Source organism: Hylaeus volcanicus, chromosome 6 (genome assembly GCF_026283585.1).
Source record: "Hylaeus volcanicus isolate JK05 chromosome 6, UHH_iyHylVolc1.0_haploid, whole genome shotgun sequence".
NCBI classification, from domain to species: domain Eukaryota; kingdom Metazoa; phylum Arthropoda; class Insecta; order Hymenoptera; family Colletidae; genus Hylaeus; species Hylaeus volcanicus.
In genome coordinates this window covers 22995167-23018424 of record NC_071981.1, presented here as the reverse complement: position 1 = coordinate 23018424, position 23258 = coordinate 22995167, and the positions used below count along the sequence as shown (strand labels likewise).

General features: G+C 36.1%; 5 protein-coding genes across 8 annotated transcripts; 3 read left to right on the top strand and 2 right to left on the bottom strand.

The window, feature by feature from the left end:
- Positions 1-883: 883 nt before the first annotated feature.
- On the top strand, positions 884-3785 carry LOC128878735 (ubiA prenyltransferase domain-containing protein 1 homolog). Its single transcript, XM_054127196.1, has 2 exons — positions 884-1254; positions 1720-3785. The coding sequence occupies exons 1-2, from the start codon at positions 1244-1246 to the stop codon at positions 2729-2731; spliced, it is 1023 nt and encodes a 340-aa protein (XP_053983171.1). The 5' UTR covers positions 884-1243; the 3' UTR covers positions 2732-3785.
- Positions 3786-3922: 137 nt separating this feature from the next.
- On the top strand, positions 3923-5421 carry LOC128878737 (gametocyte-specific factor 1-like). The gene is made up of 4 exons (XM_054127200.1): positions 3923-4524; positions 4613-4739; positions 4824-4992; positions 5063-5421. Exons 1-4 carry the CDS (start codon positions 4417-4419, stop codon positions 5268-5270), a joined length of 612 nt encoding a protein of 203 aa, XP_053983175.1. The 5' UTR covers positions 3923-4416; the 3' UTR covers positions 5271-5421.
- A 144-nt stretch (positions 5422-5565) lies between these two features.
- On the bottom strand, positions 5566-12009 carry LOC128878729 (ubiquitin conjugation factor E4 B). The gene is made up of 8 exons (XM_054127190.1): positions 11871-12009; positions 10891-11181; positions 10416-10820; positions 8973-10339; positions 8740-8887; positions 7965-8651; positions 7569-7890; positions 5566-7421 (listed from the first exon to the last, which is right to left on the bottom strand). The coding sequence occupies exons 1-8, from the start codon at positions 11892-11894 to the stop codon at positions 7357-7359; spliced, it is 3309 nt and encodes a 1102-aa protein (XP_053983165.1). The 5' UTR covers positions 11895-12009; the 3' UTR covers positions 5566-7356.
- An 84-nt stretch (positions 12010-12093) lies between these two features.
- On the top strand, positions 12094-14374 carry LOC128878738 (cytidine deaminase-like). 3 transcript variants are annotated; one of them, XM_054127203.1, is made up of 4 exons: positions 12094-12228; positions 12384-12485; positions 12945-13115; positions 13710-14374. In XM_054127203.1, the coding sequence occupies exons 3-4, from the start codon at positions 13079-13081 to the stop codon at positions 14117-14119; spliced, it is 447 nt and encodes a 148-aa protein (XP_053983178.1). In that variant the 5' UTR covers positions 12094-12228; positions 12384-12485; positions 12945-13078; the 3' UTR covers positions 14120-14374. The 3 variants fall into 3 exon arrangements, with proteins under 3 accessions (XP_053983178.1, XP_053983177.1, XP_053983176.1); XM_054127202.1 differs by lacking the exon at positions 12094-12228 and having other exon boundaries at positions 12247-12452; XM_054127201.1 differs by lacking the exon at positions 12094-12228 and having other exon boundaries at positions 12247-12485.
- On the bottom strand, positions 14188-23231 carry LOC128878728 (serine/threonine-protein kinase mTOR). 2 transcript variants are annotated; one of them, XM_054127188.1, is made up of 7 exons: positions 22530-23231; positions 16179-22458; positions 15965-16107; positions 15745-15885; positions 15046-15670; positions 14787-14970; positions 14188-14700 (listed from the first exon to the last, which is right to left on the bottom strand). In XM_054127188.1, exons 2-7 carry the CDS (start codon positions 22399-22401, stop codon positions 14685-14687), a joined length of 7332 nt encoding a protein of 2443 aa, XP_053983163.1. In that variant the 5' UTR covers positions 22402-22458; positions 22530-23231; the 3' UTR covers positions 14188-14684. The 2 variants fall into 2 exon arrangements, with proteins under 2 accessions (XP_053983163.1, XP_053983164.1); XM_054127189.1 differs by having other exon boundaries at positions 14787-14967; positions 22530-23173.
- Between the last annotated feature and the right edge of the window lie 27 nt (positions 23232-23258).

The following is a 23258-nucleotide window of genomic DNA, read 5'->3' as shown; positions in this document are numbered from 1 at the left end:
CGTTTGTTCCTAGAATCCCTCTAGGAAAATTCCCTGGTTGGGAACGCCATCTCCCTAACTAGGAAAAATTCTGGTGACATTACATGTTCGATATAGTAATATACAGGGTGTCTCAAAAATGTTGTAACACCTTGAAAGACGTGGTTCGGGAGGTGATTTGAAACAACATTTTCCTTAGCGAAAAGCTAGCGTAGGCTACGCGCTAGGCGGCAGCGCTCATACGCTACCGCGGCCGCTCCAATGGTATACACGCGCTTTGATTGGTCAGTGTTTTCCGTTAATATCTCCTCAACGAAGCCTCGGACAACATTTTCGCTAAGGAAAAAGTTGTTTCAAATCACCTCCCGAACCACCTCTTTCAATGTGTTACAACATTTTTGAGACACCCTGTATAGGGTGAATTCTATCTAGTTAGCCATCTATAGTGTTCTTTTTCTAAATACACTTCTTGGTCTTCCACGAGGAATGGCGTTTGACAGCTGCGCGGTGGGGAGGATAGCCGGAACTGGTGACTTTCTCCTTACACGCCTAAATCCGTGACTCCTTGTGACACCTGGAATTCAACCAATACGTTGTCGCGAGATACAAAATAAATCTTTGAATTGTTCTCAATATGAATAGAATATTGTTTTTTCGGTTCACCGAGGAAATGGTATCATGAACATTTAATTTCTACTGTAGAAACGATCGAATTGATTCGAATCGTTTAGAATTTATTATTCCGTACAACTAGTACAGACAAATTTATGAAAGTATGAGACACTTGACATAAAAATATCAGAGAAAGTAGATTACGATAACTTCAGTAGTTTGAATAGAATACAAATATTTCGGCACGATCGTTCCTGCTTAAGCATTTAAGAATACCTGAATTACCCGAAAAATTAAAAGACTAAAAGAATTATCAAAAATACAGTAAACGATTATGTGTAATATATAATCATTCGCGAGTTGAAAAGTTCGGAAGATGGAAAATAAATTAGAAATTTTCGAATTTTTCATGAGAAAGTGAAAATCACTGACAATACTGTTGACTAATACAGAAAAAAGGAAATGTTTCAGAGAGCGCCACGTGCAAATTAATGAAAACACGTCATCGTTACATGAAACGTATACAAGAAGAGGAACCGAATTCTTCTTCGAACGCGAAGTTCAAATGTTAACTATGTGAAAATTGTTTCGTTTAAGGAATCAAAAAGTTTTCATTATGATTGAAATTCTAACCTAACTTTCTCTCGTTCTGATGAATAGTAGGTAAGTTCATTTTGACAATACAATATTTACATCAGGAAATAAAGTTGTTTTTAATTGTTCGATTACCGCTTATAATAATATGGTGTTAATAACTTTTATGATAAGAGAAAATTTCCTTGTTCAAAATATTATTGTTTAGCTTTCAAATGCATCAATTTTCGTAATTTTTACAATAAGTTGAACATAGTAGTAATTTAAGTTACTAATATTAACATATCAACAATGTTAATATCTGGTTTCATACAGTATCTCTTAAAATGTATCGATGGAAAAATCATGTGAACAGGTTTTCTTCTCTCTTATATAAGTCCGATTAATGTCTATAAAAACATATGTAGTATTTATTTTGCACATTAAAATTGAAAACATTCTACAAAATCGTCATGACAAATCGTTATTGCAAATGATTCTAATAACTTTTTTGTATATGATGTAAAATAATGAATTATGTATTTGTTTTTGTAGCTTAGAAAAAAATATGGTGTCCAATGGTATTCGGATTTCAACGAAGGAAATTGAAAGAAAATCAATGTCAAACAATGCAAGTTGTTCACCCAAAACATCATCGACATTGAATTCTCCATTAATGAAGTTATCTTCGTACTTCTTAGCTGTACGACCGTGGTCCCTAAGCGCTTCGTTAATGCCAACGCTTCTCGGATCTGCGCTTGCTTATCGGTTAACAGGATTGGCCAACTTCAGTTGGATATCTTTCATTCTCACATTATACACAGTGTTTTGTGTACATGGGGCTGGTAATGTAGTAAATACATACTTCGATTACATAAAAGGAGTAGATAGCCGAAAAAGTGACGACAGAATATTAGTGGATCAACTTTTGTCGAAAGATGAATTAGTTTCATTAGGTGCATTGTTGTATGCCGCAGGATGTTTGGGTTTCGTTTTATTGACTACTATATCTCCTGCAAAAATGGAGCTTCTCGCACTCGTGTACTTCGGAGGTTTATCCTCGTCATTTCTTTATACAGGGGGAATAGGATTTAAATATATTGCATTAGGTGATGTTCTTATTTTAGTTATATTTGGTCCAATTTCTGTTTTATTTGCATTCATGGCTCAGACTGGATATATTGAATTAGGTACAATATACTATGCTATACCTCTTGCATTAAATACAGAGGCTATTCTACATAGTAACAACACACGAGATTTAGAAAGTGACAAAAAAGCTGGAATAGTAACTCTAGCTATTTTAATAGGTCACACTGTATCTCATGTTTTGTATGCTTTTTTATTATTCACACCATATATAACACTTGTGGTGCTTGCACTAAGGTATTCCGTTTGGTTTCTGTTACCGGTGGTTACCTTGCCAACTGCCTTCAAAATAGAAAAGCAATTCCGAACCCCTCATACGATTCAGAGTGTGCCTAAACAAACAGCTAAATTAAATATGTTTCTAGGCATTTTGTATGTTGTTGCTTGTTTACTTGTGGATCCTCTTCCTTATCTGTAATATACATAGGTCTTGTATCATTATGCGAAAGAGAACTTGAACGTTCGAGCAATTATACGGGCAGCTGATAGCCGATCTAACGCGTAATCTTAAATAAATTTATCTACTTTCATTACTCTCTGGGTTGATACGGATCGTTCGTTACGCAATTATCGGATTATTCAGATTTGCTTTCTGCATTGCAAGAAAGTAATTTTTAGTGCTTTCTTTTCCCAAGCATTACCATGTACATTATGAAATTTATTTTCCAGTTATTGTATTACATTATCAATTTTTGTAATGCAGTAAACATTTAGAGATGACTTTCTAGCAATGCGCTGATCTTTAATATGTACAAACTGATTACATTATTTAGAATTTGATGTACCTTCTCTGATGTGTGTAATAAGCATAATATTCTCGCACCTAAAACAAGTGTGAAAATGTGAATTTAAACATAATTATTTAAATATTTATGTTTCTATATAATTTATCTCATTGTTTAGAATACTAAACAATAAGACCTTATGCATATCCTCAAAGTTTTGTAATTTTAAAACAGAACTTAACACCGATGTTTCCACATTTGATATGACAATAAATTCATATGCTGTATCAGTAATCATGCAATCCCGTACTGTGTTGTCATTTGGTAATACAGAAGATAATTTTGTAATGCAGCAATGACATTAAACTGTTGATTTATTTTCAACTACAATTACAAAATCTGTTATTGTGTTAAATTTTTGTTTAAAGTGTAGGATGTGATTAGGTTAGTGAATATTATTTAAAACTAATAAATATGAACTTAATTTAAATAATTTTATTTGATTTATTATGTACAAGAAGATATATTGTACTTTTAAATACAGAACAGATGATGCAGATTTAATGCACCGAAATTAATCCTCTAAAGTATATATAATGTGATTATTTACAAAAAAAAAATGCTAAACCTAAATAGATGTGTAGAATATGTAATTATGACAAAAACAAAATGTGTACCTTTATACTTCATCGCGGAAGGAAAAATAAGTTTTTACGGAATGATTTAATAAATAATTTTTTTTATCAATTTAGATTTTAATTTTTATTTCCTATTTGTAATAAAATATTCATTGTAAATTTTCTTGGGTAGAAAACAAAGTTGCATATCTTAACATAATTTTATTTCAAGATGAATCCTTTAAAGAAATCATGCAATGTAGGCGAGTAAAGATATTTTGATTTCGTAGAATTCATAAATGTCTATTTTGTTGAAAAAATTTAAGTTTTACAATCCAACAAAAATAACAAACGAACATAACCGTGATTGATCGGGATTATTGATTGTTATTGATGCACGTAATAAAATCGATGTCGATCGATGTATCGAAAATTATAATGTCGATTATTTTTTTGTTTGTGATTTTTGTGTTATGGCTGTGATGCCAGATTCTGCTTGCAGTCGCGCATGCGCACTGGTTTTATCGTCAGTAAAGTATCTAATGCGATCATAATAAAACTAATGCCCTTAGTTGTTCCAAATAAAAATAAACGCATCATTGACTATAACTACAGTACTGCCCGTTCAGCTGACATTAATGTATTGAGTTGGGCACTTGTGTTACCCACGTGTCCGTGGTGTTACCGGCTACTATAAACAAAGTTCTCGATTAAATCTTGCAGTACTTATATTTTTCAGTTGTTTTTTGTTTAATAACAAAATGTATACGTGTCTTAAGTTACTTGACCCGGTTGTAATATGTCCTTATAATAAAAATCATCTAATTTCAAAGTCTCGTCTTCAAAAGCACATTGTAAAATGTGAAAAAGTAAGACAATTTTCGCAAAATAATTATACATAAACATCGTTAGAATGTACGTACAAGAATTAATTAACTAATTATACCTTTGTTGTAGCAATATCCAGAGCATTACAAAATTCTGTGCCCATATAATGCAACTCATCGTTTATTCAAACATGAATTGGAAGAACATATTATTACGTGTCCTGCACGTAGTGTATTACAATCTGAAATTTACTCAGGTTTTTGTTAATTTTATATTTCGTTTCTAATTTTATACTTTCAATTACTTTAATCGTAATTATATTAAAATATTTTTTTTTCAGAACCAAAAAAACATGGCTCAATAAACTTTGTATTCCAATCAGAAGTTTCAAGTGTAATAGATTGTACAGAAAATTGGGATGAAGAAGATGAGAATTCAAAATTCTTAACAGACTATGAATCTATTTCGGATAATAATACAGAAACACCTGAAGAAAACTTGGATTCAAAGTAATAATGAATTTCATATTCTTTATTACAAACTAATTTTCATTTTGATTACATCATTGTATGATTTCAGTGTAAGAAAGAATATTGTTAAAGAAAAGCTAAGATCTCCTCGAGGCTTTTCAGAAGCTATGTTAAGAGAAGCAAACGAAGATTCATACGTTGAAGATTTGGAGTCGGTAATCAGTTCAATGGGAATTGGAAGAGGCAAAATTATTCAGAACGAAAATCGATTGAGATTAATTGGACAAGGTAGAGGAAGACCAGCAAATACTGACTAACTAATTACTACAGTGGTCCTAATTAAACTACATGTACATGTTTCATGTTTGACATCAGACTAAAATGTTACATTTGTCATTTAAAAAAATACAAACTTTTATACTTTTTATAAAGATAATAAAAGAGAGACCAAATATTGTTTTAAAGATATATTTTTCTGTACCATTTACAAATAATGCGTAATTCTGTTTATATATGTTCGTAATATCAGTTACTTAAACCTATTTTATTAAAAATTGTTTAATTTTGTAAATCTTTTTATTTTAGTAATTTACATTGATCTTAATATTTACAAACATGATGCGAAGAATTTTCCAAAAGATGAGTTATTCTTAGTTTCTTTGACATTACATAAAATGTTGTTACAAATATTAGTAGTACATGAGAAAACTAAAATTATTTACAAATATGGGATTGCAGTGGCTGTTCTTTTTTCAGTACTTAATCGTCAATTATATTGAATGCCTCGTTTAATTTCTCTATATGACAAATTGAAAGTTATCGTTACATAATAAAAACATTGATACATTGAGAATATAACTAAACATCAAACCTTTCGATTATAATGCGTAAAATAAAAAGATAACAAATAATATATACCTCCAGTCTGTGAATAACAGTGAAAGTCATATTGTAGATCGTAGAAATTTTAAATTTATACCTACAAAAATTATCGATAACAATGCAATAATGCGTATGATTTGTTACAATTCCGAATGATAATTTGTTTATTTCAACAAATTGCAACAGGCAATTTTAATTCCACATTATATGATGCGAAATATCTTGTAATTCATATTTACAACTACATTAAAATGTATTCTAATGTCTTAAAAATTGCAGTGGTGTTTGACATTATTCAATGATCAATTTATTTCATGTTAATGATTAATAAATTTAAGTTGAACGTAAAAATATAATTTTGTAAATGCAACATACAAAAAAGACTTTAAATCGATATAAAAACAGTGTAAAGTTAATGAATATAAACATACTTTTAAACGTCCAATATTACTCTTCAAATTTTTGGAATGTCAGAAATTTACTTATGTTTGATGAATGACATATCTTGACAGTGATATAAATAACCATTGATACATAATATATTTTTGCATATTTAAATATCAACTCTCTTCCAAAATATCAAACGACTGTACGAATGATATTCCTTACGACTTCGAAAATTATGAACACACAGAAAAAGAATATAGTTTAAGCGAATAAGCACTTTAATTTGTAATAATAAGAAAAAAAGGGTATGAATTTATTGTATCAGATTCGAGAAAGAATTATTTAAAAAATTACACGCGGCACAAAGAAAAAAAATACTTAATTGGATGGAACAGTTCCGAATAACACATTGCTATATATGTACATAGATACATGTATGTATCTTTGTTCATGAAATTTATTGAACGAATATGCATGATACATTTACCATGTAGATCTTTAAAATGGGCCGTAATTGCTGTAAATGATTTTCTCTCACACGTGCAACACGTTACATGTTAACACCTAAAACGAGACTTCAATAACAACTTTCTCTCGAAATATTTCATACAAACCTTATGGGTAAATTTTGCATCAAATAATGTTGCTTCTTGTTCATAAATACCGAATTCTGGATAGAAGACGGAGATGAACGGAAATGTCCTAATTCTATGCCATTTTAACTTAGTTATTTGTTTTTTTGAAAATTGAACGCGGGATATGTTTTCAACTTTTACCCGCAGCCACATGCACCAGTACGTACAAAGGAACAAGTGCTAAGTTTGTGGATAAGATTTTAATTTCTCTGGGCGCTGACGTGTCAGCCAGCAGTTATTTACAAGTTCTTTTAAAAGTATTATTCTTGGAGTAATGGTTGGCAGTTACCTAGCTGCAGTCTGTTTAACGTTTTAATGTATAAAAACCGTAAATTTATTGAGCGCAATATTTGCACAATAGCGAGATCATTGCACTATATTCATTTACCACACGAGAATGATACATCTAAGAGCTTGCGAAATGTATCGTGTAGTACAACATCAGCTACGTGATATCGTGATGTTTCCGTGAAGTCGATGTCGCAATTGGAATCACAATTTATATATTTGTGGACTTTTTCTTTTGTTGTTTCCACATCGATATCCTTTCTTTTAAATCGAGCACTGAAAATAATAACAATTTATAATTGTAGAAGTAAAAAATATACTTGTCCGTTATTAACTTTCTAATGGTCGCGTGAATTCAATTGGTTTACAGCACGTCCCAAATGGTTTTTGACATTTTACCTTATCGATAAATATTTTACTCACTTGGCGTAAGCATATCTTCACTGAGAGGTTGTCGACTGAAAGGATCTGTGGAACTGTTAAGGAGATGTCTAATAATGACTGCTTTATCCATGACGATACCAGACGGAAGTTTGACAGGATCTTCCATGAGGGTATCCATAAGTGGATCTCGAAATTCTTCAGGCGCATCACCGTAATCTTCGTCGCGTGCACGATTATCTCTAGCAATGACCGCAGCACGTTCCGCGAGCGCTATAAATCTTTCGATCTCTGTCGTAGTCTTGATCACTGACCTCTCTAGCCTATTCGCTGCGTCCGTAAATAATTCCTTGCAAAATGAGCGCTGCAATTACGGCGTTTATTAGAGCAAGGAAGATCCATTATTTAACGTACCCGTTAGCGTGATCGCGAACTTACTTCATCACTGGCCACAGCGGCCGCAAAGTTATCGCAATCAAGATGTAAATATATGTCGACCAATTGACTAAGTAAAGCTCTAGGTTCCCATCCGTACTTGTGTGGTTCTCGTACTTTTAGATTTTTGCATTTAGGACCGCACAACTGTTGTAAATTAAAGTTTAACATGGCACACAACCTTCCCACCAACTCTGGCCGCAGAAATGGTTCCGTGATATCGACTGTTAAATAATGAAACATGGCAACAGTCTCCTTGGCCAGAGTGAGATACGACCTGGCTTGTCTTTCGTCTGCCGCTAATTGCCTCATCCGCGAATGTTGCTGTTCGTTCGATAGCCTTGCCCACGCTCTAAGATCAGACATCAGTTCTTGTATTTCGTGAATACGTTTCAACGCCTCTAAACTTTCGTCGAGTAAAAAGGTAGTGTCGTTCATTAACATGTTAATGAACTTCACGAATTGCTTGCCATTATTGCTCTCATTAATGATCGACTCCCGATGTACTGGGCTGTCCCACATAGATTTTAATATTAAACTAATGTGATAACGAATAGAAAATTTATCATAAAATTCGGAACTAGAGCCAGTCGTTTCAACATCGGTATAGAACTTCATAAGGTACGACGCCAATAACGTTTTCGATATAGGATGTGCCATTACTTGGTCGTGTAGCGATTCAGTTTGTCCCTGAAACAAATAATAATATTTCAACGATTATGTTACAAATTAACTGGAATGCTCTTTTTTTTATATATATTGTATAGATGAAAATTACCTGAACACTCGGATTTATCACAAACAGCACTTCGATAATTTTTGCTATTAAATATGGATTTCGTATACAATGCGGGGTACATACTACAACAAGTAACCATGTAATAAGTGAATTATCCATGTTACTTGTTACTACGCCTGGACTAAATCTATAAATAATATCGAATACAGTGATCGTATATATAATGGTAATCTTCGTTCCATGTTGCGAGAATACTATAAAATAATACTTACTGAAGAGTAAACGATAAAAATTCGGCAATATCTTCGACATACCATTCTGGTAGCGCTGTAAACTTTTGTGGGATTTCGTGCATTAAAGGAAGTTCTGGAAGAGGATTCCCTGGTGGAGTTTGAGTTAACAGACTCAACAGAACTTCCGCTACGGAAATGTAAAAATGCAAACATCTCCTCAATAATACAGGATCGATTAATCCAACGTCTGTACAAGACTTGGATTTACCAAGTTGTTTCAATTGCTCTTTGCAACGTTTTATTAAGTCTTTATTGCGTTCTGCGAAAGGTGTGTCTTTCCATTGCGGTTCGGTGGCTTGTAACTCGTCAAGCATTTTCTGGGTATCGCGTAAATTCCTCAGCTTTCTCCTGTATTTTTGTAGAGCTGGTAACAACGCTATATGGTGGCAATGCAGGGTGAGGAACCAACATTGCGTCGGAAACTTTGCTTCGACCCACTTGTGCGTCCTTTCCAAGTATTTCAACCATTCGGCGACTTCGTGGGACGTAAGTTTCAGTCTCGTCTCGTTTTTAATTTCAACGAAACTCGACGGATGAAACGGATATAACGGATCGATTGTGTCTAATTTGATTTTCACAGAAAGCATTTGTAGAACTGACAATAGATTCAACATAAATCCGTCTCCAGCGAGAGAGAACTCTTCTGTTTGTATTTGAGCACGTTTCTCGTTGTGACGTAGCAAGGTCGACAAGTACGTTAACATAGCGTCACGGCAGTTACTATTCGCGAGTATCGCGTGCAGCATTTTGTGAAGCGACGTTCTAGTACTTTCCAACTCTTGTTGCAACGTTAAATTCATCGACTTATAGACGAATGGATTGCCGCTAAAGAATTTTTCAACCACATCCGGTTGATCCTCAGCGAACACAGAAACTGACAGGAAAGGACCCAGATAAGATGTTATTGTAAGCTCTCTACCAGCTGCTGACGTCATAATATCGGGCAAAAATTGAATTTGATGAGTAATTAAACGGCAGATCGGCCGTATGTTACTGGTCGGGCCACAACGAATTTCTATTAACTCTTCCAATGCTTCGATCGGCATTCGATGCGTGTTTCCGACCAAACTGACTTGTTGCATCGAAAGATATAAACCTTGTAACAGCGGAGTAAAAATTTTATTGAATACTGCTAGATTCGTGTGTGTTCTCGCCACTAGTTCGTGTAAATAACCCCGAGGTAGACTCTGCGATAGTATTGGATATAGAAGTGGCGGCATGGACAAATGATGCGGCATCGAGGACTGATTAATGCCGATCAGGCCTTGCAGTACAAGACTGGAGTATTGAACACACTGTGCTCTCAACACAGCTAGTATATCGGAGAGTGGCGGTGTACTTGATTTCTATTTACAAAGAGAACGTAATGTAATATCGTGTACCGGAATAAGTGATTTCATTAAAAAGTAATATCAGTTATACCTTTGGGTGATTTCGTTCTTCAACTGCGACTCTTGAATAACAGTCTAGTAAATAGATGAGACTCTTAGGATGCGACGTTTCACAACAAATACTACAACGGCAAAATAACGCGAATGGGCTCAATGAAAGACAGGCTTGCCTAATAGGACTATCCTCCCGATCCGATGACGTCTCTACATATATGTGTTTTAAAGGATTATCACCTTTTGTGAACATGCACAGAATTTCCATTAACGCTTGATTGATAATTGCGGGAGCATCAACAAGCTTTTGCGTCGATGTATACGACGCAGTTTGTGGTAGGAATATGGTACCCTCTGTCGGTTCTTTCCATGATATGCATAGTACACGTGACACCACAGAATGTATTTGTTCTATAGTTACCTCTGTGCTAGAACTTGTAGTCTGAAATGTAAATTGCAATTATGATAATGCTAACTACATCTCTATTTGTAAAATTATCTGTGTTACTTACACGTGATCTGGATTTTGAATCTTTTCTATCCGACTCTTCGACTTCCATATTTTCAATTCCTGAGTCTACATCTACCCCAGAAGTACATTGCTTATCATTGTTTTCTTCTACTTCCATCTGCATTTCAGGACTTTGAAATTGCTGCTGTTTCGATGGAGATATTATTTGTCCAGAAAATGCTCTCGATGGACCTGGTGTGCTTGGAGAAACTGGACCAGTATTCGGACCTAAAATACTGGTCACAGTAAAGCAATTCAGGCCTGCTAAACGGACCATTCGCCTTCTTCTTACCTATAATTAGCATACATTCATTTTTTAAATGTTTCATTCAGAGACCTTTTCAGTGATTTATAGTTTCAGAATAATAATCTTGGCTTAGAAACCAGAGTATAAAAATTAATTAACATAAATACTAAACAGGAAAATATTAAATAACTCAAACATCAAGATAAACTTTGGAACATTCGAATGAAACCTTGCTATATTTATAACAGAGACAAAGGACACAAAGAATAAGAACAAGAATAACAATGCACTCTTAATGGAGATAAATCACTTTCGAATGCATTTGTGGTATACAAAACACAAGATACATTGACAGTGTTCAAAACTATGATACAAAGTTTTTGTTTATGTCACAAAAAGATAGTTACTGTAGCAGTCAGTAACAAAGAAACCATCTCATGAAGATCAGATGTTACAGCATAAAAACAGCTTTAATCCATTGTTGTTACATAATTATTTTAACTACGATGCCTCGGTGAAACGACGATTAATTTACGATTAATCCTGCTGTCGTTAAACGAGGACGTTTTTTTTTATTGTGTTGTCTCTCTGTCATCGTCAGGTAGACGCTCTGGTTATCGTCGCTAGCGACGTACGAGTCGAAAGAAAAGCGTAGCCAGAAAACGAGGCCAACGATAATAAGAAAACGGAGTCGTTATCGAGCAATGATTGAAAACGGTGCACTGGGTACTCACTTCCTCTTGGCTTAACTCGCTCATGGCGATTCCTTGTTTTCCTTTTCAGTCTCTCTAACCTCTGACACCGATCGCCCAGAAACCACTCACGTTCGCTGCGTCACAGAAATACCGATGAAAAATGGTGTTTGCTGTTTTCGGAGTATCCTGGACGAGATATGTCAAAAATTTGGACAGTCACTCCACATCTGTTTGCGTTTGGACGTGAAAGCAGCGATTCCACGCCGCGTTACGGACAATCACTGATCATCACTGATCGCTGCCAGGCTGCGTCGATTCTTCAAAACAGCTGAGCAACTAACACGCATCGGAACGCTCTCTTGCATCGATAACGATAACTACCTTGACGAAATTACATGTAAGTCGCGTCCAGTCGCGTACCATTTAACCAGGGGATTATTCGACGAAATCGCGCACGAGACTTTGGTGTTCGCAGAATTGTTTGACCACGAAAAATTATATTTTATTTTAAAAGTATATAGATAGTCGGGAACAAGTCGTTTGACTTTACAGGGATCATTTCTTTATGGATGTGAACCACATACTGGGAGCAAAGAGTATAGGGAAGAGGAGAAGCCAATGGTAAAATATAGTACAAGAGTTTCAGCGCCACCTGTGAGTGTAGCTCATGAACTACCCTGAAATTGGTGGCAAAATTCAAATAAAAAATCGTAGCAAATAAAATTTAAAATTAAAATTAAAATTTTGTCTTTGCAAAGTAATATGTAGTTTTATTAACTCTGCGTATATCGAACTCTTCTCCTTTAGTTCCTTTATTTATATCTACTTTCAACGATTTTTAGATACTTTTTTTTTTAAATAATCAAGCAGAAGGTAATACGGTATTTGTTTTTAGTCGATCATGGTACTTTACCGACACGATATTCGAATATTATTTGAATTAATTCAATCTTTACGATATTTTAACCCCAATTTTTTTATCAAAATTATAGAAATGACAAACCATTTGTATCGATCAATTTGTTTGCTCTTTCACCCTTTAATTTAAAAAATGTAGTAGTACGTATAATAAACGTAGGTTAATCATTGACGGTACTGATGTTATAATTCCAGATTAACAATATTTGATAAGATTTATTACTAGTACTTGAGAGTATATGCGTTGATTCTTACGTTTGCGAGTTTAACTAGTCGTAGTCTAGCCAAGCTACATATAAAACACAATCGTTTAACAATTTATATCGAGGATGAGTAACGAAGAAATTGTAAATTTCACAGACTTAGGTAAACGTAATGTAGTATGTATACATAACTAAGCTGTCATTGCCACGTCGATTATCACAGTGCCATTGTCTGACATGATTTCTGACACCAGCCTTCACATAGGCACTCAGTTGATGACATAACTTGATGTTTTTTCTTTTCTTTTTTATGAATGAACATTCGATTTTCTAATTCATACTAGTTTTTATTACTTTTCCCTAAACTACCGCTATCTATGATTTATTCGTGAATGGCGTCCATTCGACGAGTAATCAATTACAAGTGTACTTGTATTCAGCAATCAACGTTATCATTTGTGTTAATAACGTTCGCACAAATGTATGGTCGTGTATACATGTCATTTTTGTACTGAAACCATGTACCAACAAACATTTAAATTATAACTATTGCATTAAACGTAATTTACAATCACAAATTATAGGATACTTTAGTACTACTGGAATAATTATTTCATTTTAACTGAAAAAATTACAGTACACACTTTAACAAATCATCGTGAAACACTATTACTCTATTCTCATAATTTTTTTGTAACATAATTTCGTAGATTTATTAATCTTGGAATAGCTCTAACTGTTCATAAATATTTTGTAGAACCAGGTATTCAGGAGCTGATAAAAGAGAGTGCTGCAGTTCGTAAATTCTCTTATTCACCTTATAGTAAATTCAAAGTTGGAGCTGCAGTACTTTGCGTTGATGGGACCATTTCTGCAGGATGTAATGTAGAGAATGCATCCTATCCTGTTGGTACTTGCGCTGAAAGAGTAGCTATTGTGAAAGCAGTGTCTGATGGAAAAAAACAATTCAAAGCATTGGCTGTTGTAGCTGATAAATTAAAGGATAGTTTTGTTACGCCTTGCGGTTTCTGCAGACAAGCTATAGTAGAGTTTGGCGATATACCAGTTTATTTGTCTGATCCTGAAATGAAAAATGCATTACGAACTACAGCAAGCAATCTGCTACCTCGTGCCTTTGGTCTGGGCAATCATGAAATTCTGCACTGAATATTTACCAGAAATGGGGACTAATTTTTACAATTAGTTTCTAAAAAAAACTTTAATCCAATGCAATATTGAATTAATACTGATTTGTTTTTTTTTGCTACAAAATTGTTATCTTCAATATTGGAATACAGTTAGTGTTACATTATACAAACTTAACTATAATAATGTCAGTGTATCATTTGTATAATCCTAATAATTGAATTGTCAGTTTTTATACAAGTTTTAATAAATACAGAGACAATTCCGAACAGAAAATTATCGTTACAGTATTTTTATTTTCCTGAGCAGTTTTTTCGTGTCCGCGTAAAGAAAAACTAACCTATGACTGTAATTGATTATCATGCAGTTTCTAAATTGCGTTGTTTTCTACTATACATTATGCCCGAAAAGCAAAAGTAACACGAGTTTATATACAATCAATATAATAATACAGTTTATATATGTACAATAGTGCTAGAATATTGTGATATTGGGTATAATTATTTCTTAGCAATAAAAATGCAAAGACAGGAACAAGACTGCATATAGTTCGTACACGTTCAAAATCTTCATGGAAAAGTTCGGTTTACCAGAAAGGACACCTGCAATTAAATATGATGTCATTAAAGAATGAAGTAACTTTGTTTATTTTTCTTAAGTTAACAAATATGAAAGAAAAATGAGTTACCATCCAATATAACATTGGCATAAGTTTTCATTATTAGTAGCTTGCTGAATTAGAAGGTCAACCTGACGTTGAACGCTCAGCGATTCCTCGTGAGAGAAATCACGTCCGGTTAGCTTGTCCCTCACTCTTGTTATGATAGCAAGAGCTTTTTTATTCAATGCTTCCGGTTGATTAGTGTCACCTGCTTAAAGGAAAATTTGACTTTGTTTTGATTTTCTGACCGACGTGAAACCATCGAAATAACTATGAATAAATTTACCTCCATTTTCTACGCTACATGGTACTCCTTTTTTTGGTAATGTGGCGGTAAGAGAATCCAATGTATCGCTATGCTCTTGATTACTGCTGGCACTCATCCCTTGAGCATCGGATCTTTTACTTTTTGGCGTGGCATTGTCCATTAATCTCCAGTTCAAAAGAGGATCGTAAACGAATGCCTCCAACACCGCCATTAAACTGTCTTTGTTACGGTGCAACACCGACATTACCGATTCGCAAGTTCTTCTGTACGTGCCCTCGATTCCTGTTACTTCCATCGCGTTGATCAACATTCGAGTTAACCGGAATGGTATTTTTTCTGGGAATTTCTCACGAGTCATAGCCACTTCAAAGCAGTCCCCGAAGTCAATGTGTAGTATTTTTCCGCTTAAACGGTCCAACATCAAATTTGATGGATGTCGATCTCCAAGGCCCAGAATGTACCCTACCATAGACATTACGGCAAGGGAACGCGTATAGTTCGTCCTACGATCAAACCACACTTCGCTTGACGGTGACTTTAACCAAAGAAGCCGTGACAAATCGTCACCATGCGTATGCTCGACTGCGTGTTCAAATACTTCAACCTTTTGCATAAGCATAAGGTGGTCGTAACCTGGTGCCATCTGAAAATAAAATTATTTAGTTAAATCGCACAATCAAATGAAATTTTATCGTGTAAGTTATATCGGATACTTACTCGTAACATAATCTTATGTTCTATGTTGAGTAATATTTTCTTCTTTTCTCTATAATCTCTAATTAATGTGTGCAATGTATCACAATGCGGGACCCAACCGATCAAACCACTATTTGTAGACAATGGAATTACAGCGTATCTCTGAATATAAAATTTATTCGTTAAAATACGTTTTACGTTGCAAAAGTACTGCAAATCTAACATTCTCTACTACACTTACTTGAATAGTAAGATTTCTTCTAAACGTATCTGGATCGTGCAATAGAAGAGTGTTGACTAGACCAAATAATTGCATTACACGTTCATCTTGTCTGAGATCTTCGTGTCCTTTCAAGAGGAACATGTAATCTTTACCATTACTACCTGCAAATGTAAAACATCAGAAATTATATCTTCAATATTAAGATATTTAGTATTTGCAACAGATCGCTGACCTTTTATACACAATTTTCGTGGTCGTTGTTTACTCGTTATTACTTGCATAGAACTATGTATACTCGCTATTCTAACTATTGGCTGTCCAGGACTGTAACTTCCTGGTACAGCTAGTTCCAAATCCCTGCAAAGGAGTAACTTTGGGCTGACGTATTGAAGTTCTAAACTAGTCAACTGTGGCAACTGCCGCGATATCCTCCTAAAGACATGATAATATAAATCCCAGGCTTGATTTAAATCTCGGACGTTACACGATTGTTTGTATCTATGACACCATTCTTGTGCTTCCATTAAATCTCTCCCATAAGCTTGGTTGAACGATGTTTCTTTCAAAGTTTGCGGACCTCTCTCTAGCATAGCGTGTAGAGGTTCCAATGTATCAAACATTCCTTGGACATTTCTTTCTCCAAAGTACAATCTACTGGCTTCTTCTAGTCCTTCATGCCAGAGTTCGTGCCAAAGAATCGCGACTCTGATCAATTCATCGCTGGCCATCATTGCTTGTTGTACCAGAGTTGGGCTGTGTTCGCACATACTCTTAAGGATTTTGTTCGCAGCCGTTTTCCTAGCATGGCTAGCACTCTTCGATGCCACGGTCAAAGGGTACACTAAAGCCTGGGGATGCGTTTTTCCAATATCTATTAAGAGATGATGAATACATCGACCAACCAAAGCTCTAGGCGTATCTATCCTTGCTATAAGTTGAGGAATCACTTGCAGCCAAGTATTAATTTCGATCAATCGGATGCCTTCGACGATAGCCTCGTACACTTCTGGCCATTGACCATAATCGAACCACAATGTTAGTAAACGAAGAGTATCTTGCAACGAATTACCGTGAGACAGATTAATGGACCTAAAAAATCCTTCTACTGCTGGCACAGTGAATTTGGATATATATTGCGAACTAGAGAGATTGCTACGCGTTCCATTGCCTGAAGTACATTCGACGTTCGAATCGCCCTGCTGGTGCTTATAAAATAAAACAGTTTCAAAGTTAGTATACGCGAAGGCGTGCCATGCTTTGTACCAAGTTGGATCGTGTTCCGTAGCTGCGGCATAATAAGATAACACTGCTGGTATAGAATGTTCGTTTATACCCTGCAGGGCTTCTAACCATTCTCCAAGCTTCAAATAACACCTGGCTAGCAACCTTTTCCTTGCTTCTTGTTGTTTCTCATCTTCCTGATTCACCGCTGATACAGTAGTTGGTTGCAAAGATGTTTGTACAAATTTTTGGAGTTGACTGTATGCCTCTTCCCGTTTATTGGCGACCCACATATGTTTGCAGTAAGCAAACGTTACTTGTGGATGAGTGGTTGATAAAGGTTGATCAGGAGTCAACGATGGATCCGATCCAAGTAACATAACTAACGTTTTGTGACATAACATCAAGCTACCGTTCTTTCTGCAGAGACTCGCATACTTCAGCCACGTGTACATATCGTCCTGAGGTGAAACCACTAATGTATGGACCTGTATGATCTTTTGCCAATCTTCGACTATTCTTTGCCCACCCTGAAGCCTCTCCCACCACATAGATTTAATAGTCGATCTTCTTTCTGGGACCAGCTTAAATTGTATCACTTCTTCTAATTCTGCCAGCTTTTGAACCTCTACCATGGCATTGTAAGCTCTCTGATAACTTTCACCCGCCATAGCGGTTAATTCTGTGTCCAGCAAATCTCTAGCACTGTCGATGAGCTGATGAGCAACATTGTACTGTTCATCGTGAATTGCCAAAACAGCTCGATAGAAGGCACCGTCCTGTGTATCTTTCGGTATTAACGAGACGTATTTTTCCATGCTTTCCCATTGACTTAAACCCCATGCCGCAGCTGCTGCCATTCTAGACATTCTTTGTTTTGTTTCAACGCTTTGATCTGACCACTGTTTGGTGGCGACATCGTGTAACTGTCCCCATTCCCCAAGCGCTTCCAAGCAACGCATCTCGCCCAGAGTAGATTCCACATCGTTGGGATCACTTTCCAATCTTTCTCTGTACAGTTGCAACGCTTTATCCCAATTATGCAGTTTCTCATACCACCGAACTTGCACTTTTAGATCTTGTTGATTGTTCTGATTCATAACGTACTCTAACAGACCTTCGGCAGCTTCTTTTTGCTGAAGTTTGTTGTTAATAGAAATCAAAGATTCGAAGACGTTACTATTCCTGCTTTTATGAAATTCATCTTCTTTATAATGGAGAGCTTTCGCGTAAGCTCTGCAGTGCATTGCTCGTTCGCCTAATATCTTATTGTCCAACGGCAACGGTCCCTTGTCGCAATGTTCCATAAACTCTGCTAGGTTTAAAATTGTCTGAGTTATCTCTGGAAGGTCAGGAACCATCAGCGCTTGTTGCAAAGTTTGTATAAGTTCCGCTTTGTATGTATCATTCAGCTCGGTCCAGCAAGAAACGAACGCTGCGTTGAATAAATCTCTAGGTAACTGGGAATAAGTCTGTGCAAGGGCCCAGCAAGATCTTAACGCTGGCGACGGTGATTCCTTGAGTAAACCAATCGACAAACTCCTCAGCCATTCCAGCCAATCATCCTTTGAAACTCTCCTCGTCGCTGTCCATGCTTTTTGAAGATTCGAAGCAGATACGTGCAATCTTTTAATCGTAGTTGTGTCCGACGACGTTACAGGCATATCACGATTTTTATTTCTTGAATGCCGGTGTCTCATTAATAAGAAATCTTCCCCATCAGCCACGGTAGTTTCTGTCAAAATTTTATCGATTAGAACGTCGTAACGCGCATTAATAATCTTATGTTTCGTCATAATTTTTTGTACTAACGAAATAAAGATCTGATACTTTTTCCCTAGTTGAATTATTAGCGCGCATAACGTGTCCATTGCTGTGCTACGTAACTCTGGACATTGATCTAGAGTTCGCACCAAAGGATGTACGATTCTGGATGCAAAATCTGTGAAGTCTAGCGTATCAGCCAGATGATCAACAGTTTCTAAAGCCACTTTATTGACTGCTATAGGACAATCCGTGGCATGAAATAATTTCACAATTGGTGGTAGCACGAGATGAAGATAATTGTCCAAGTTATTCCCAAATTTCTGAAGCGCTTGAAGAAGTTTCACAGTTACTGATCTATCCTTACTTGTGTCGTGCGTTAGGACTCTTAATATTTGCGGCATTAATTGTGGTAAATAAATTTTAAATTCTGCACCCAGTGCGACAGCGATGTGTTCGACTAAAAGTATCAGGGTATTTTGTAATGGACTGTTCACGGTCCAAAATTCTTTGATCAAATTGAATATATCGTCCAAATAATTTCTGATATGCTGCTTCACAATGGCGATAAGGATAGCCAGCTGTTGAAACAGATATTCGCGAAAAGTAACATCAGCCATACGTACTACATTGAGGAAACTTGGCATCACTTGAGAAATGTATGGCACGCATTTAATTCCTAAACTTTTAAATATAAAAGTTACCGCTTGAACTACCATGGTATGATGTTGCGATAACGTTGGATCGCGAATGATCCTCATAAGCGTTGCTATGGCTATCGCTGGATAATATTCTTCTAAAGTAGACGAAGACATGTTCACTAACATCTCGCTAGTTGTCAAGTCTTGGGTATTTTCGGTATCGCTCTTCGTATCAGCCATAGATGTGAGAGTATCCAGCTGCGAATCTATTTGACCAAGATTCATCTTATGTTTGTAAGGGTCTAAAGCACCTAACAATCCAAGCACTCTTATAGTTTCCCTCCGAATAATAGGTTGTTGTTCTGTTTTCAAAAAATTTATCAATACGTCTAGTAACGAAGGATATTGCATGTACGGCTTTACAACGTGTCCCGTACTCCCGACTAGTTGTCCGAGAACCCATAAAGCAACTCCTCTTTTCTCCGGAGAACTGGCATCGACCAGCATTTCGAGCAGTATAGATAAAAGTTCGGGCATCCATTGTTGCATTTCAGCACCGTTAACTTCTGCTAGATCCCCGATAGCGCGCAGTATGGCTAAAATGACACCAGGATTCGATTCGTGTTCCTTTAGCTTTGGAACGAGAACTTTCAAGATCGGTTCCATGTACGGCCTTATGAGTCTCGGTGCGCTTACGACCAAGTGATCCAACATACGAGCAGCTTGCTCTTTGTTGCGACCCATACCCGAATGTTCCAGTTCCATTAAAAATTGTATGAGCGTTTTACGCAGAGAAGGCATCACATAAGCTGGATTCATCGTACTCAATCGTCCAATTGTGCGAATCGCTAATTCTCTTATTTCAAACATTTCGTCGTTCATCGCGATGAATAACGCGGAAAGGTTTTCTGCTTGCGCTAGATGAATATCAAAAGAGTCGTCCAAGGAAGCTAAAACCCAAAGTCTCACATCGGGATCTGTGTCTGTGATACCTACGACAACCAATTTGCCCAAAACGGTGGAGACGGTATTAGTTACAGTGCGTCCTGGTTGATTCAACGCCAATCGTAATAATCTCGAACACGTTCTTACAGCTTCTAACCGAACCTCTGCCTGTTCGAACGTAAGGAAATGATCTGCACACCGTTTTACAAATTGCAGAAGCGGATTACCATCGAAATTAAATGTTCCAAGGGTCTTCAATGCTAGAACCGTGGATGGAATGTCCACCTCTGTAGGTGGTGCAGAAATTGGACTGGTTGCCGTCCATGGTGCGCCAGGGTGTCTTAAAGGCTTTTGCATCAAAACTTGAGATAACATTCTTAAAAGTCCTTGAGATATATCTGGTTTCAACATTGGAACGCTATGAGCTAATTCTCTAAGAGAAGTTGTAAGAATCGGACTTAATCCAGTTGTTAACATAGATTCTAATATATCTCTCACATCCGCGGTTATAACATGTTTTACCGCATGTCCCAGTAGAGTTATACAAACAAATACTGCAGGTTCCAAGGAAATACTGCGTTTCTTAGTAGATGTTTCTTTAGATGGTAGTAAACTTTTAATCATTTCCATGATTTTGGGAAGATATGGATTAATCGAATCCTCTACTGCAACTGCTATAAATCCAATTGTAGTAAATGCGGCATACCTATCCTTTTCCCTACTACGTAACGTCATCAAAAGATATGCCAATGATTCTCTTAAGTGATCTTTTGTGAATTTTTCTTTATTGAAGGCTGCAAGTCTTGGTAATAACATCATGAGAGCATGCTGGATGTGTGGATTTCTAGACATTCTCTGATTCATTACGTCGTTGTAGATATCGTCTAATCTCTCTTGCATCAAACAACGGCAAACTGCAGATTCGTGCGTTGGATACAATGTTTGATGAGAATTAGAAGAATTTTGAGAAGAGCTAGACCATTTGGATACTATCGTCGTTTTTAATCGTGGCATTAACGACAGTATGTCGTTCTCGTTCTGTTGCGACGAACAATTTAATCGTTCCATTAAGGCTTCGTAATTCCTTTCCCATTGAACATTACTACATCTAAGTAATTCGTTTAATATTAACAATGAACCATGTATTCTGTCGTCTCTGTTAACTCCTCTTTCTCTCGTATTAACTTCCTCGAAACCTGCTACGATTTCATCATAGCACTGTTTGTACCATTGGGACTTGTGCATTTGTTTTGCCGTTTCTCTCTGCGCGGTAACAACTAAAGCAGCCCGTAATGCTTCTACAGCACCTTCTCTTATCACAGACTTTGAATCACGTATAGCATTAAATATAAGTTCAAAGAATGGTGTTACTTGTTGAAAAAAATATGTTGGCATGGACACTGCGAGTTCTTTTAAAACAAGAACAGCGGCATGTCTCTTACCCTCGTGCCTATCTCCGCCGAGCCATTCAAAGGCACGCTTCACCTCGAACTCTACATATTCTGCAGTATAAGTCCCCGAAACTAGCGCTAACTTTCCAACAGTTTTAGCAGCTAGTTCCATAACACCCACATCGTTCGAGGGTAATAAATTCCTTAAGTAATTCGCAAATCTTATAGTCCGGGTGTTAATGTTGCCTACATCAGCTCCGATAAGGCATACTATGGCTAATATTCCTCCCTTTTTCTCGCTTACATCTGATCCAGATACCATTTCAAATATATGGTGATTAAATTCATCCATAAAAGCTGTAATTTCTTCCTGTGATGCTTCCCGCAGCTCTGTCTTAACGTATAGGCACAGGTCTCTCGCAGCTTTGTTACGTACCTCTTCATTTCTAGATTTAAGTCTTTGGACAAACTGCTGCACAAGTATGCTCGACATTTTGAAGAATTCACCACAGAGTCAATTTTACAGTTGTAAAGATTTCTTTTGTAACATCTAAACAGAATGGAACTCATGAATGCAGAGAAAGGTTAGGGGAGACAAAATTGGCATAAATTTTCACATACCTATTTGACATTACACGAACTTCGTACTATAGTACAACATTTTCACGATTGTCATTACTGTTTTAGTTTTTTTACAGAATATAGCTTCGATGTGCCTTCAGTTACATTATTATGAATCGATGTCTGTCACATACTCTTCATGTTTTGATACATTCGCTATTTACAGGTCAAACGAGTTCGTGTCCTGTTCTGGGTGTGCGTGTGTGCCTGTGTAAATGCACACACAAACGTCCGAATTAATCCGTTGTCATCGATTCTGACGATTTGGAGTAAATACAAAAAAACTAAGATGAGTCCTTCGAATGTTGATTTAAAGTTTATAACCTCATCATTAAGTGCATTCAGCAGAGACGCAACTGTTCAGTTTTAGTGATTCTCTTAGATTCTCTGCTTTGATTCGTTTATTTGAAGCGATTATGGTCGCGACGATAGTACAGTGGGAGCATGCAGAAAAGTCACCGCTCACTGAGCCGCTTTATGAGCGGTTTTTTGTACCTGTGACGCCATCGCTGGGAAAACGCCCAAGTTTGTAGTGAAGAATATTTCTCACCGTTTGTGCTAGATGGCGTCACCAACAAAAGAAGTCGATAATTACTGCTGCATTAAATAACTAGTTATAAAAATGATAAACTTAACATATTAACTGATATAATGCAATATTATAAAACAAAGAATTGTGTTAAGTATGCATTTATAAAAAATAAATAATAATTGATTAAAATATATCGG

Excerpts from the sequence above, each read along its gene's own strand:
- LOC128878737 (XM_054127200.1), top strand. The coding sequence starts at position 4,417 with ATGTATACGTGTCTTAAGTTACTTGACCCGGTTGTAATATGTCCTTAT. Across the intron at positions 4,740-4,823 it reads ACAATCTGAAATTTACTCAG|AACCAAAAAAACATGGCTCA; the intron begins GTTTTTGTTAAT and ends TTTTTTTTTCAG. Across the intron at positions 4,993-5,062 it reads GAAGAAAACTTGGATTCAAA|TGTAAGAAAGAATATTGTTA; the intron begins GTAATAATGAAT and ends GTATGATTTCAG.
- LOC128878729 (XM_054127190.1), bottom strand. The coding sequence starts at position 11,894 with ATGAGCGAGTTAAGCCAAGAGGAA. Across the intron at positions 10,340-10,415 it reads AAGAACGAAATCACCCAAAG|AAATCAAGTACACCGCCACT; the intron begins GTATAACTGATA and ends CTTTGTAAATAG. Across the intron at positions 7,422-7,568 it reads TGAAGATATGCTTACGCCAA|TGCTCGATTTAAAAGAAAGG; the intron begins GTGAGTAAAATA and ends TATTATTTTCAG.
- LOC128878738 (XM_054127203.1), top strand. The coding sequence starts at position 13,079 with ATGAGTAACGAAGAAATTGTAAATTTCACAGACTTAG. Across the intron at positions 13,116-13,709 it reads TGTAAATTTCACAGACTTAG|AACCAGGTATTCAGGAGCTG; the intron begins GTAAACGTAATG and ends AATATTTTGTAG.
- LOC128878728 (XM_054127188.1), bottom strand. The coding sequence starts at position 22,401 with ATGTCGAGCATACTTGTGCAGCAGTTTGTCCAAAGACTTAAATCTAGA. Across the intron at positions 15,671-15,744 it reads AACATAAGATTATGTTACGA|ATGGCACCAGGTTACGACCA; the intron begins GTAAGTATCCGA and ends TTTTATTTTCAG. Across the intron at positions 14,971-15,045 it reads ATGTAGCGTAGAAAATGGAG|CAGGTGACACTAATCAACCG; the intron begins GTAAATTTATTC and ends TTTTCCTTTAAG.